The 13,465-nt window shown below is 42.6% G+C and overlaps 1 protein-coding gene across 2 annotated transcripts in view; it reads left to right on the top strand.

The window, feature by feature from the left end:
* Positions 1-9,364, top strand: part of RRBP1 (ribosome binding protein 1) — a 117,825-nt gene extending 108,461 nt beyond the window's left edge. The window contains exons 22-23 of one of the 2 annotated variants that reach the window (XM_073628160.1): positions 2,318-2,461; positions 8,869-9,364. In XM_073628160.1, coding sequence (XP_073484261.1) covers positions 2,318-2,461; positions 8,869-8,907 — 183 coding nt within the window. In that variant the 3' untranslated portion in view covers positions 8,908-9,364. The remainder of the gene's footprint in view (positions 1-2,317; positions 2,462-8,868) is intronic. The other variant, XM_073628161.1, reaches the window with a different exon arrangement.
* The last annotated feature ends 4,101 nt before the right edge of the window (positions 9,365-13,465 follow it).

The raw sequence follows: 13,465 nt of genomic DNA, 5'->3' as shown, positions 1-13,465 counted from the left end.
CCTTAAGTAAAATCTAGTGGAACCAATTGCCCTCAGAAGTCACCTAGTTAGTAAATAGTCCACCTGTGTGTAATTTCAATCTCAGTTTAAATACAGCTGTTCTGTGAAGCCCTCAGAAGTTTGCTAGAGAATCGTAGTGAACAAACGGCATCATGAAGGCCAAGGAACACACAAGACAGGTCAGGGATAAAGTTGTGGAGAAGTTTAAAACAGGGTTAGGGTATAAAAAAATATCCCAAGCTTTGAACATCTCATGGAGCACTGTTCAATCCATCATCCGAAAATAGGAAGAGTATGGCACAACTGCAAACCTACCAAGACATGGCCGTACACCTAAACTGACAGGCCAGGCAAGGAGAGCATTAATCAGAGAAGCAGCCAAGAGGCCCATGGTAGCTCTGCTCTGGAGGAGCTGCAGAGGTCCACAACTCGGGCAGGAGAATCTGTGCACAGGACAACTATTAGTGGTGCACTCCACAAATCTGGCCTTTATGGAAGAGTGGCAAGAAGAAAGCCATTGTTGAAAGAAAGCCATAAGAAGTCCCGTTTGCAGTTTGCAAGAAGCCATATGGGGGACACGGCAAACATGTGGAAGAATATGCGCTGGTTAGATGAGACCAAAATTAAACTTTTTGGCCTAAAAGCAAAGCGCTATGTCTGACGAAAACTAACACATCACCCTGAACACACATCTCCACCGTAAAACATGGTGGTAGCAGAATCATGTTGTGGGAATGCTTTTTTCGACAAGGAAGCTGGTCAGAGTTGATGGAAAGATGGATGGAGCCAAATACAGGGCAATCTTACGCCGCATACACGCGACCGGACTTTAAGGCATACTTGGTACGGCGAACCGGAGTCCGTCGGACAATTCGATCGTGTGTGGGCTCCAGCGGACTTTTTTTTCCCAAAAGTTTGACGGACTTAGAAATGAAACATGTTTCAAATCTTTTTGACGGACTCGAGTCCGGTCGAAAAGTCCGCTCGTCTGTATGCTAGTCCGACGGACAAAAACCAACTCTAGGGCAGCTATTGGCTACTGGCTATGAATTTCCTTGTTTTAGTCCGGTCGTACGTCATCGCGTACAAATCCGTCGGACTTTGGTTGATCGTGTGTAGGCAAGTACGTTCATTCGGAAAGTCCGTTGAAAAGTCCGCAGGACAAAGTATGCCGTAAAGTCCGGTCGTGTGTACGCGGCATTGGAAGAAAACCTGTTAAGAGTTTGCACTTGACTGGGGCAGAGGTTCCCCTTCCAGCAGGACAATGACCCTAAACATACAGCCAGAGATACAATTGAATGGTTTAGATCAGGGGTCTCCAAATTTTTCAAACAAAGGGCCAGTTTATTGTCCTTGAGACATTAGGAGGGCCAGATTGTGGCCAGCGGGGGCAGAAAATGTCTCGGGCCCAGCACCAGTAAGAATAAATATGGCCTCAAGGTTGGTGGTCAGTAGGAGAAGGAGTAATGCCCCTATTAGTAGGAGCAATAGTATCCCATCATTGGTATCAGTGGGAGAAATAGTGCCCCCTTGTTGGTGTCAGTGGGAGGAATAGTGCCTCAAATTGGTGGAAGGAATAGCGTCCCAAGGGCCAGATAAAGGCTAACAAAGGGCCACATCTGGCCCTTGGACTGCAGTTTGGAGACCTCTGGTTTGGATCAAAGCACGTCCATGTGTTAGAATGGCCCAGTCAAAGTCCAGACCTAAATCCAATTGAGAATCTGTGGAAAGACTTGAAAATTGCCGTTCACAGACGCTCTCCATTCAATCTGACAGAGCTTGAGCTATTTTGCAAAGAAGAATGGGCAAAAATTTCACTCTCTAGATGTCCAAAGCTTGTAGAGACATCCCCAAAAAGACTTTACAGTCAGGTACAATTGCAGTGAAAGGTGGTTTTACAAAGTATTGACTTAGGTGGCTGAATACAAAGGTACCCCACACTTTTTAGATATTTTGCAAAAAATTTCTTCACAATTATGTGCCACTTTGTGTTGGTCTCTCACATAAAATCCCAATAAAATATATTTCTGTTTTTGGCTGTAACATGACGACAAACTGGAAAATTTCAAGGGGTATTAATACTTTTTCAAGGCACTGTATGGCAGTCAGTCATTCATAGGCTTTTTGATCAGATAATGATGAGTTTGGATGCTGTAGAATATGAACTTTATGCTACAACTCATATACTCATCCTATAAAAGTCTCAGATTATTACAGTCTATACAGTAGCGTACTTGTGTTCAAAATCAGTTTCACCTTTAAGGCTTTTTTTCATATATTTTTAAACCTAACCTATCCTTCGCTGGAAATATTGTAGGAGAGACTTGACAAGGAAAAAAAACTAACACGGGACTTAGGTCAAGCTGCTAACAAACTATTACAACTCTTCAAGGCTGCTCAGGAACAACTTGCTAAGGAAAAAGAGTACAATAAACTGCTGCAAAGCCAACTCAAAGTGACGGTATTAACTCACCTTTCTCGCTGTTAACCCTGTCTCTTCAACTTCCTTTATAAACCTAATAAATCACTAACTATGATAACTAAAGCTACTTCTCTGCTGCTTCCCTGCGCACACTCTGATGATTATACACTCACATCACAAGTTTCAGCTAAATATTGATATTAAATGATATTTAATATTGATGATTAAATATTCAGTGCACAAAATGGAAGATTCCACTGTGCATGAATACCAGGTACACTTTAATCATTTGCCTTGTCACTGCAATTATGGGCACTTCATACATAAGGATCTGACTTGGTAAGGAATCTGCTGCAGATATCTGATAAGAAGGACTTGTAAACGGGTTTTCTACATTTAGTAATAGTGCAGGAAGGGAAAACATCCATTGGTACCCTTAGGTCTCCACTAGGAGTCCACTTGCTCATTGAGGAATCTGTCTGCTGATCCCTGCTAAGCAGGCAGATTTCTGGTCCATGTCCGCTCCACTTATGCAGAGCGCACACAGCCCGTTCTCCTCTATGGGTGGTCAGATGTAAACGGACCGGACGTCCGTTTACACCTGACTGCCATCCAATCCGCTAGACAGAAGGGGAATGGCTCCCCATCTGTCTGTTTTTAGCGAATCGGATTGAATTGGCTGTAAGGGGGTATAAATGGACACATGTCCGTTTACACTCGCCGCTCCATAGAGAAGTGCCTTCAGAAGTCACCTAGTTAGTAAATGGAGTCCACCTGCGTGTAATTTAATCTCAGTATAAATACAGCCGTTCTGCGAAGCACTTAGTGCCGGTTCATACTGCAGCGACCTGAAAGTCGGCACTTTGAGGCAACTTCGGGGAATTCCTGGGTAATCTTCCTGTAATGTCGGATCCAAAATACATCAATTAAGATAAGGATCCAACTTGGAGGCAATTTCCATTGAAATCTATGGGTACAAGTCGGCTAGAAGTCGCCTTGAAGTAGTACAGGAACCTTTTCTGAAGTCAGAGCGACTTCAGTAGTGTACATTAAGACAGCTCTCATTCACTTCAATGGAATTTCTTATGTCCAGCGACTTGACGTCTGACAAGTCGGATCCCAAGTTGCTGTAGTGTGAACCGGCACTTGGAGGTTTGTTAGAGGGAGGGCCTGAAAAATGGACAGGTGGACACGATCAAACTGCTAGTGTAAAAGGGTCCTTATGCTGAACAGTGAAGATTATCTTCTTCAGTCCCCTGTCATTAAGTTAGCTTGGGCAGCATAGAAAATTAGAACAGAACCACTTAGCCTGATTGACAATAGAACGTTCCAACAGTCTTTGTGCTGCTTCTACTGTCTATTACAATTCCTGATGGTCGTGGAAGAGTTTGAATAAATGCCCTCTATAGTTTAGCACAGATGTACCAGCGAATGGATGTTTTATTGAAAGCAGAACATTCCCTTTTAAAAAAAAAAAAATGTACTGGGATAAATAAGCAGGCTTCCATTATTGATGTCCCTTAATGGAATTAAAGCGGAACTAAACTTTCTCAATCAGCATGAACAATTTTGGTAAATGGATAGGAAAGTATATTTAGTAGTTTTTAACTTAATTTCTTTACATTTCTTCAGTTGCTTCCTGGTTTGTGGCTTAGGCCAAAATTATTCCATACATCCCAGGAGCCTTCATGGGCATTTTTTTTCTTTCATCTGGAGGAGGGACTTTCTCAGCCAAGCACACCCTCCTGCTTGCATGCTTGAGCTAAGGGCAGATGAATTCCTGGAAGTAAACACCACATGAATCATCTGCCCTTACTCAAGATGACTGTGGCTAGAAATGCTAGGGGAGTGTTTTTTTTCAAAGTGATTTCTTGACAAAATAAAGCATGGAGATGTGGATGGATGGGTGAGTTTGCTTTAAATATTTAAAAATGAATGAAGTCTTTCCTGGAAGAAAGCTGCCTGGAAGGCTCTGGTAAATAGGGATCTCCCCTTTTTATAAGGCAACCTATGCAAATAGAGTGACACTTCAGAAATTTGATAAAGTGTGGGGCGGATGGGTTGAGTCTCCTCTTACGGTTTTGGATTAAAGTATGTTGCTGTCATGATCTGCTCAGACTCACTATCTGTGAATATGTGATGCCGCCTTTTCAGGAAACATGAAACTATATGTGGAGTTTGTCCTTGAAATACCTTGAAGTGTGCAGGTGGGGTGGGTGTATATCTTAATTTCTTTTTGGGATGTGGAGCATACTGTATGGTTGCAGGTACACTATATGACCAAAAGTATTGGGACACTTGCCTTTACACGCACATGAACTTTAATGGCATCCCAGTCTTATGCCCCATACACACGGACAGATTTTCCGACGGAAAATGTGTGACAGGACCTTGTTGTCGGAAATTCCGACTGTGTGTTGGCTCCATCACACATTTTCCATCAGATTTTCCGACACACAAAGTTTGAGAGCAGGCTATAAAATTTTCCGACAACAAAATCCATTGTCGGAAATTCCAATCGTGTGTACACAAATCCAACGCGCAAAGTTCCACGCATGCTCAGAATAAATAAAGAGATGAAAGCTATTGGCTACTGCCCCGTTTATAGTCCCGACGTACGTGTTTTACGTCACCGCGTTCAGAATGATCAGATTTTCCAACAACTTTGTGTGACCGTGTGTATGCAAGACAAGTTTGAGCCAACATCCGTCGGAAAAAATCCTAGGATTTTGTTGTCAGAATGTCCGACCGTGTGTACGGGGCATTAGTCTGTAGAGTTCGATATTGAGTTGGCCCATCCTTTGCAGCTATAACAGCTTTAATTCTTTTGGAAAGGCTGTCCACAAGGTTTAGGAGTGTGTCTATGGGAATGTTTGACCATTCTTCCAGAAGCGCATTTGTGAGGTCAGGCACTGATGTGGGATGAGAAGGATGGCTCGCAGTCTCTGCTCTGATTCATCCCAAAGGTGTTCTATCGGGTTTAGATAAAGTTCCTCTACCCCAAACTCGCTCATCCATGTCTTTATGGACCTTGCTTTGTGCAGTGGTTCGCAGTCATGTTGGAACAGGAAGGGGCCATCCCCAAATTGTTCCTACAAAGTTGGGAGCATGAAATTGTCCAAAATGTCTTGGTATGCTGATGTCTTAAGAGTTCCCTTCACTGGAACTAGGGGGCCAAGCCCAACCCACCCCTGAAAAACAACCCCACACCATAATACCCCCTCCACCAAATGATTTGGACCAGTGCACAGAGCAAGGTCCATAAAGACATGGAGGAGCAAGTTTGGGGTGGAGAAACTTGACTTTTCTGCAGGCACTGTCATTTTATGTGCAAAATTAATAAAAATAGTTTAAAAAAAAGAATTAAATAGCATTTTCAGTTTGTGGTGCTCAGAGACAGCTTAGTTCCACTTTAAAGAGACCCTGTCACCAGGCCGTTATTTTCAACAAGAATCATCTGATAAGATTATAGATATAGACATTTTAGGCATGGTATTTACCTGAAAAAGCCTCCTAAGTGTAGACTTCCAAAAGCCCTGTGACTTCTGCTGGGTACTGCCATCTTTGATTTGATGTTAGTAGCCCCAGCAGACTCAAATCTGTCACTCAGATGACACTATAGTATTCCCCTTCACTCCTTCCTTGGAAGCTACAACCCCTGGCAAAAATTATGGAATCACCAGTCCCTGAGGATGTTTCTTAAGTTGTTTATTGTTGTAGAAAAAAAGCAGATCACAGACATGGCCAAAAACTAAAGGCATTTCAAATGGCAACTTTCTGGCTTTAAGAAACACTAAAAGAAATCAAGAAAAATAATTGTGGTGCCCAGTAACAGTTAGATTTATAGAACAATCACAGGGAATAAATTATGGAATCACTCAATTCAGAGGAAAAAAATATGGAATCACCCTGTAAATTTTCATTACAAACACTAACAACCTGCATCAGATTAAATCTGCTTGTTAGTATATAGCTAAAAAGGAGTGATAACACCTTGGAGAGCTGTTGCAACAAGTGGACTGACATGAAGCATGGCTCCAACACCAGAGATGTCAATTGAAAAAAAGGAGAGGATAATCAAACTTCTTAAAGAGGGTAAATCATCACGCAGTGTTGCACAAGATGTTGGTTGTTCACAGTCGGCTGTGTCTAAAACATGGACCAAATACTAACAACATGGGAAGGTGGTTAAAGGCAAGCATACTGGTAGACCAAGGAAGACATCAAAGTGTCAAGACAGAAATCCAATCATCCACAATCCACGATTGCCTTTCCTTAGCCCATTGTAACCTTGTTTTTCTGTGTTTAGGTGTTAGAGATGGCTTTCTTTTAGCTTTTCTGTATGTAAATCCCATTTCCTTTAGGCGGTTTCTTACAGTTCGGTCACAGATGTTGACTCCAGTTTCCTCCCATTTGTTCCTCATTTGTTTTGTTGTACATTTTCTGTTTGCAAGGCATATTGCTTTAAGTCTTCTGTCTTGACGCTTTGATGCCTTCCTTGGTCTACCAGTATGCTTGCCTTTAACCACCTTCCCATGTTGTTTGTATTTGGTCCATGTTTTAGACACAGCCGACTGTGAACAACCAACATCTTGTGCAACACTGCGTGATGATTTACCCTCTTTAAGAAGTTTGATTATCCTCTCCTTTTTTTCAATTGACATCTCTGGTGTTGGAGCCATGCTTCATGTCAGTCCACTTGTTGCAACAGCTCTCCAAGGTGTGATCACTCCTTTTTAGCTACATACTAACAAGCAGATTTAATCTGATGCAGGTGTTAGTGTTTGTAATGAAAATTTACAGAGTGATTCCATAATTTTTTCCTCCGAATTGAGTGATTCCATAATTTATTCCCTGTGCTTGTTCTATAAATCTAACTGTTACTGGCCACCACCAATTATTTTTCTTGATTTCTTTTAGTGTTTCTTAAAGCCAGAAAGTTGCCATTTGAAATGCCTTTAGTTTTTGGCCATGTCTGTGATCTGCTTTTTTTCTACAACAATAAACAACTGAAGGAACATCCTCAGGGACTGGTGATTCCATATTTTTGCCAGGGGTTGTACATGTTACATAGGGGGATGACAGGAGTATTGAAGTTGCTGGGCTAGAACAAAGAATAATTACACACTGCTAGAATCGACAAGGGCCACAGTGTGCCAGAAGAGTGGGGGCTGTGATAGGGAATTGACTCTTTTTTTGGAGAAGTCCAAATTTATGGCATGGTATTAAAGAATCACTAATGGAAAGGATAAATGCTGCAAGTAAACATTTAAATACTAGATTTTTCTGTGCTTTTAACTACAATTATTTACAATATGTTCATAATATGGTCTCCTAAATATACTTTGAGTTATTGACCAGGAACAAGCATGCAAATCGGTTGCTAAATTTTCTCTGCCATTCATGCTTGTTCTATGGCGGTGACAAAGTTCTGAAACCAGAGGGATCAAAGTGGCAGCCAGGCAACTAGCATTTTCACCAATGGAAGTGTACACCTTTATTGCAGCACATGTTTCTATTGGATTTAGAACTATTTTGTTCTGAATATTTAATTAGGATTGGCTGGAAATATTATGAATGTGCTCTCCTTAGTACTCCTGTGTCTGTCCCTAATTTCCTTCATGTCCTTTATGCATGTCTTCATATCATCTACAGTATGTTTAAATGGTTTTATAAGAGAGTTTGATAAAGTGGTGATACTGAATAAAAATGCTTGTGAAAGTTAAACACTAAGCTGTCATTTAAGTGGACCTAGACTTAAAATCTCAAGTTGGCTGTCTAACATGGATTCATTAGCAGGAACTCTACTCAGGTTCAGGAACATGAAGATCTACCCAGGTTATGCATTCATATATATGGAGGCTGCCTCGCAATTACAAATTTTTGCAGAATTGATGACAAAGTGGGTCTAGGCAAAAGATCAGCTTTTAGAATCATTACTATAAGCAGTATGTCATGCACAACTGACTTGTTTTTATTATACTGTTTAAAGGATAAGATTGCCTTAAGCTGGCCATAGACAGTGCTATTTCCATTCTTGCAACCATGGGTCAGTGTTGATGGGGGAATTCTTCTCACGCAGCTATTATGTCCTCCCAGCAGGGGGGTGTGGGGAGCCCTCCCTGCTTTGAAAACACAGTGTTTTCTGCTAGGGCTAAAGCTACTGGCAATATTTTCATTCAAAATCCGATCGACTGATCAACTTGGGTACAATCAGTCTGCCCATACATGGTTCGAATCTTGGCCGGTCCCTGCTGAAATGAACGAGAATTGAACCGCGTATGGTCGGCTTAAGTCTAGGCCCACTTTAAGCTAAGCTTGCACTTAGCCATTTTACACAAGGTAATTTTGAGAACAGATGACATAAATGTTCTTGTACAGTAACTGAATTACAGTGAATGCTAAGAAAAACATTTGAGTTAACTCTAATTGTTTTTGTTTTCTAGGACCAAGACGCCACCATCAATAGTGGAACATCTGTTTGATCCTAAATAACTTTTCGGTTAGGGCTTTTTTTTTTAACCACAATGCCTTAAACATTCCTTTCTTGAGATTCTAAAAATAATTTAGTGAGCAAAAAGTCTCCTGAAGTTAATGTCTTACTTATAATGGCATACTTTTTTTTTTTTTTTTACAAAAATGACATTCCAATATAAAACCACTGACTGTGTCAGAACGCCATACCAACATATCCACCTTTTTGGACTGACAGCCTGAAGAGAATACTGGGAATAAAAAAAAAAAAAAGAGACTGCGTACTCTGCTATAGGAATCGGTGCAATTTATTAAATATATATATTTTTGTGGAGTGAGCGATGAATGAATGGACATAAACCTGGCAATTTATATGAAGAAGATGCCATACTGTAACTGGTCTCCAGTATAAAGTCATGTGAATTGTTGGTTGCCTAAATGCCAATAAAATATTGATATAGCCATGAACATTTATTTGTATTTTATTGGACCAGCGGATACATTTCTTCTCTGTGTGTGTATTATTATTATTATTATATAATATATATGTGTATGTGTGTATATATGTGTATATATATAATATATAGTGCGTGTGTGTGTATATACACTATATTACCAAAAGTATTGTGTCACCTGCCTTTACCTGCACATTAACTTTAACGGCATCCCAGTCTTAGTCCGTAGGGTTTAATATTGAGTTGGCCCACCCTTTGCAGCTATAACAGTTTCAACTCTTCTGGGCAGGTTTCCCACAAGGTTTAGGAGTGTGTCTATGGGAATGTTTGACCATTCTTCCAGAAGCACATTTGTGAGGTCAGGCACTGATGTTGGACAAGAAGGCCTGGCTCGCAGTCCCCGCTCTAATTCATCCCAAAGGTGTTCTATTGGGTTGAGGTCAGGACTCTGTGCAGGCCAGTCAAGTTCCTCCACCCAAAACTCACTCAACCATGTATTTATGGACCTTGCAGGTAGACAGACAGACAGGGATGCATTATAGCCAAAACCAGGATGCTGGAATGAGACCAGCAGCTGCCAAAGAACAGGGGCTTTTACACGCTCCTGAAAGGTACAGGGGTGTGGTGGGGGGATTGAGTGGTGACAAAGGTGTGAGGGGGAGTAGAGCAGTGACAAAAATTTATAGGGGTGAAATGGGAGGTTGATAGTACAGTGGTGAGAAAAGTGTAAAGGGGTGAAAAGGGTGTTCAGAGATGAGGGGAGGTGTATATGGGTAGGTAGAGTGGGTACAGGGGTGACAAAGGTGTAAATAGATGAGGTGGGTTTAGTGGTGACAAAGGTGTACAGGGGTGAGCTGAGTGGAATGGGGATGTAGGGCGATAGAATACCGTAACTTGGGAATGCTGGGAGGAAGCAGTGGTAGAAGTTACATACTCCTGATCACATACTGTTTGTGCCCTGTTCTGTATGTAGTATTTTCCTGACCACTGCCACCACTAACATTTTGGAGGTTATTTAATAAAACTGGAGAGCGCTGCTCTGCATAGAAACTAATCGGCTTCCAAGTTTTAATGCCCATATGTCATAGTACAAGCTGAAGTTAGAAGCTGATTGATTACCATGCACAGCTGCACCAGATTCTGAGTGCCCCAGTTGTAGTAAATCTCCCCCAATATGTACTCCATACCCCTTGCCTCTGGTTAAGAGTTTTTCAGCTCACCCCATTGGTCCCTGCTATCTGTCCTCCGTAAAAGGAGTCCAACTGTCCTCCCCCCTCATACAGTTGAGACTGTGCACACAGATGGGATGGCAGAGGTAACATTTACACTGGCATTAGAGAAATTATCTGTGATGAAAAAGCGGAAAAGGGGGCAGTGGTGACAGAGTATAGAGGAGAGATGGTGGTTCGAAAGTAACACAGGTTTATGGTGTTAAAAGAGGGTGTTGAATAGTACAGTAGTGACAAAGGTGTACAGGGAAGAATTGGGGGGTACTGTCATGCTTACCCCTAACGCAGGTCGTCAGACACTATAGTTAGCTTCTTTGTTCTTCACATATAGCAGCCCCCTTTCCCATAAGGCAAGCAGGCCTACCGGTACTCGGTTACCCCCAGGTCTTATGCCCAATGCTATAGTGCGTGGCCACCAACCCGGGGCAGGCAGGAACTGAGCAAAGAAAATTAGTACTTGAGGTTGGCTGACAGGCAGAGCAGTTCAATGACAGTCCAGGTACAAGGCAGGCAAGTTTCAGAGTATTTAGGGTCCAATCCATAGTCAAAAGGCAGGCAATAGTCGATATCTGATCCGAGGTCATAAAATGGGGAATTCAAACAGCAGAACAGCACAGACAGAGCTTTAAGCCTAAGCTTAAAGTATATCATACAACTATTTTTAAAGTTGGAAAACATTGGGGTCACCAGAAAAACGATTCGGCGGGTTAACCTTGGGGTCTGGTTCCTGAGTTACTGCTGGAGGTGTGTTTATATGCACAGAAAGTTCCTGGACTTGATGTATCAGTTTACAAATCTCCTCAGCAAATAAACAAGCCTGTTTAGAGCCTATCTTCACAGAAAATTTTTCTGGTAAAAGGCTTGTGATAATGTCATGATTATCCCGAACGTAGATGGTCAGACACTATAGCTAACTTCTGTGTTTTTCACCTATAGGAGCCCCTTTCCCATAAGGCAAGGGTGGCCTACCAGTACTCAGTTGGCCCCAGCTCTTCTATACAATGCTATAGTGCCTGGTCCTCATGCCTGGGCAGGTGGGCACTGAGCAAAGAAAACTGGTACTTGAGGTTTCACAGACAGGCAGAGTAGTTCAATGACAGTCCAGGTACAAGACAGGCAAGGTTCAGAGTAGTCAGGGTCCAATCCATAGTCAAAAGGCAGGCAGAGATCAGAGAATAGTAGATATCCAATCCAAGGTCATAAACGGGAGAATCCAAACAGCAGAATAGGACAGACGCAAAGAGAGATTGAGCACATATTACACATGCTATCACAAGCATGAGACTGCAGGCTTGTCTGGCCTAAATCAGGTCTGGTCTCCACTCATAGACTGGCCACATCAATCACCTTGCAGATGGACAGACAAACAGGGATGCATCATAGCCAAAACCAGGATGCTGAAATGAGACCAGCAGCTGCCATGGAACAGGAGCCTTTACACACTCCTGAAAGGTACAGGGGTGTGGTCGGGGGATTTAGTGGTGACACAGATGTAAGGGGGAAACACAGGTGTAAAGAGGTGAGGTGGGTTTAGTGTTAACAAAGGTGTACAGGGGTGAGCTGAGGGGAATGGGGATGTAGGGAAATCGAATAAATAATTTGGGGATGCTGGGAGGAAGCAGTGGTGGAAGTTACATACTCCTGATCACATACTATTTGTGCCCTGTTCTGTTCATTTTCCTGACCACTGCCACCGCTAACATTTGGAGGTTATTAACTAAAACTGGAGAGCGCTGCTCAGCATAGAAACAATTCAGCTTCCAAGTTTTAATGCCCAAGCATTATAGTACAAGCTGAAGTTAGAAGCTGATTGATTACCATGCACAGCTGCACCAGATTCTGAGTGCACTAGTTGTAGTAAATCGTCCCCAATATGTACTCCATACCCCTTGCCTCTGGTTAAGAGTTTTTCAGCTCACCTCCATCGGTCCCTGCTATCTGTCCTCCGTAAAAGGGGTCCTACCGTCCTCCCCCTCATACAGTCGAGACTGTGCACACAGACTGGATAGCAGAGGTTACATTTACCGGTACTTGGTTGCTCCCAGGACTTATACACAATGCATTGGAGAAATAACTTGTGATGAAAAAGTGGAAAGGGGGGCAGTGGTGACAGAGTATAGAGGAGATATGGGGGTTCAAGTGTAACACAGGTTTACAGTGTAAAGAGGTTTTTGAATAATACAGTAGTGACAAAGGTGTACAGGGGAGAGTTGGGGGTACTGTCATGTTTACCCCTAACGCAGGTAGTCAGACACTATAGCTAGCTTCTGTGTTCTTCACCTATAGCAGCCCCCTTTCCTGTAAGGCAAGCAGGCCTAACAGTACTCGGTTGCCCAGGACTCATAAATAATGCTATAGTGCCTGGCTACCACGCCGGGACAGGAGCGAAGTGAGCACAGCAAATAGGTAATTGCGGTTGGCAGACAGAGTGATTGAATCAGAGTCCAGGTTCAAGGCAGGCAAGGTTCACAATAGTTAGTGTCACATCTGTAGTCAAAAGGCAGGCAGAGTTCAGAGAGTAGTTGATATTCAATCCAAGGTCGACAACATGGAATCCAATCTAACAGAGAAGAGCAGACTAACAGTGAGCTTGGAACACGTGGAACAAACGCAATATCACAAGCATGAGACTGCATGCTTGAATGGCTTAAATTAGGTTTGGTCTCCACCTAGAGACTGGCCACAACAATTAATTTGCAGATGGACAGACAGGGATGCATCATTGCCAAAACCAGGATGCTGGAATGAGGCCAGTGGCTGTCAAAGAACAGGAGTGTTTACACGCTCCTGGCGAGGGAGCTGAAAAGGGCAGCCTGGGTGAGGAAGAGGTGGGGGGGTATCACGTTTACCCTTAATGCAGGTGGTCAGACACTATCGCTAGCATC

Source organism: Aquarana catesbeiana, linkage group LG04, assembly GCF_042186555.1.
Source record: "Aquarana catesbeiana isolate 2022-GZ linkage group LG04, ASM4218655v1, whole genome shotgun sequence".
In the NCBI taxonomy this organism is placed as follows: domain Eukaryota; kingdom Metazoa; phylum Chordata; class Amphibia; order Anura; family Ranidae; genus Aquarana; species Aquarana catesbeiana.
Note: the sequence above shows the minus strand (reverse complement) of the source record. Positions and strands in the feature narration are given on the sequence as shown.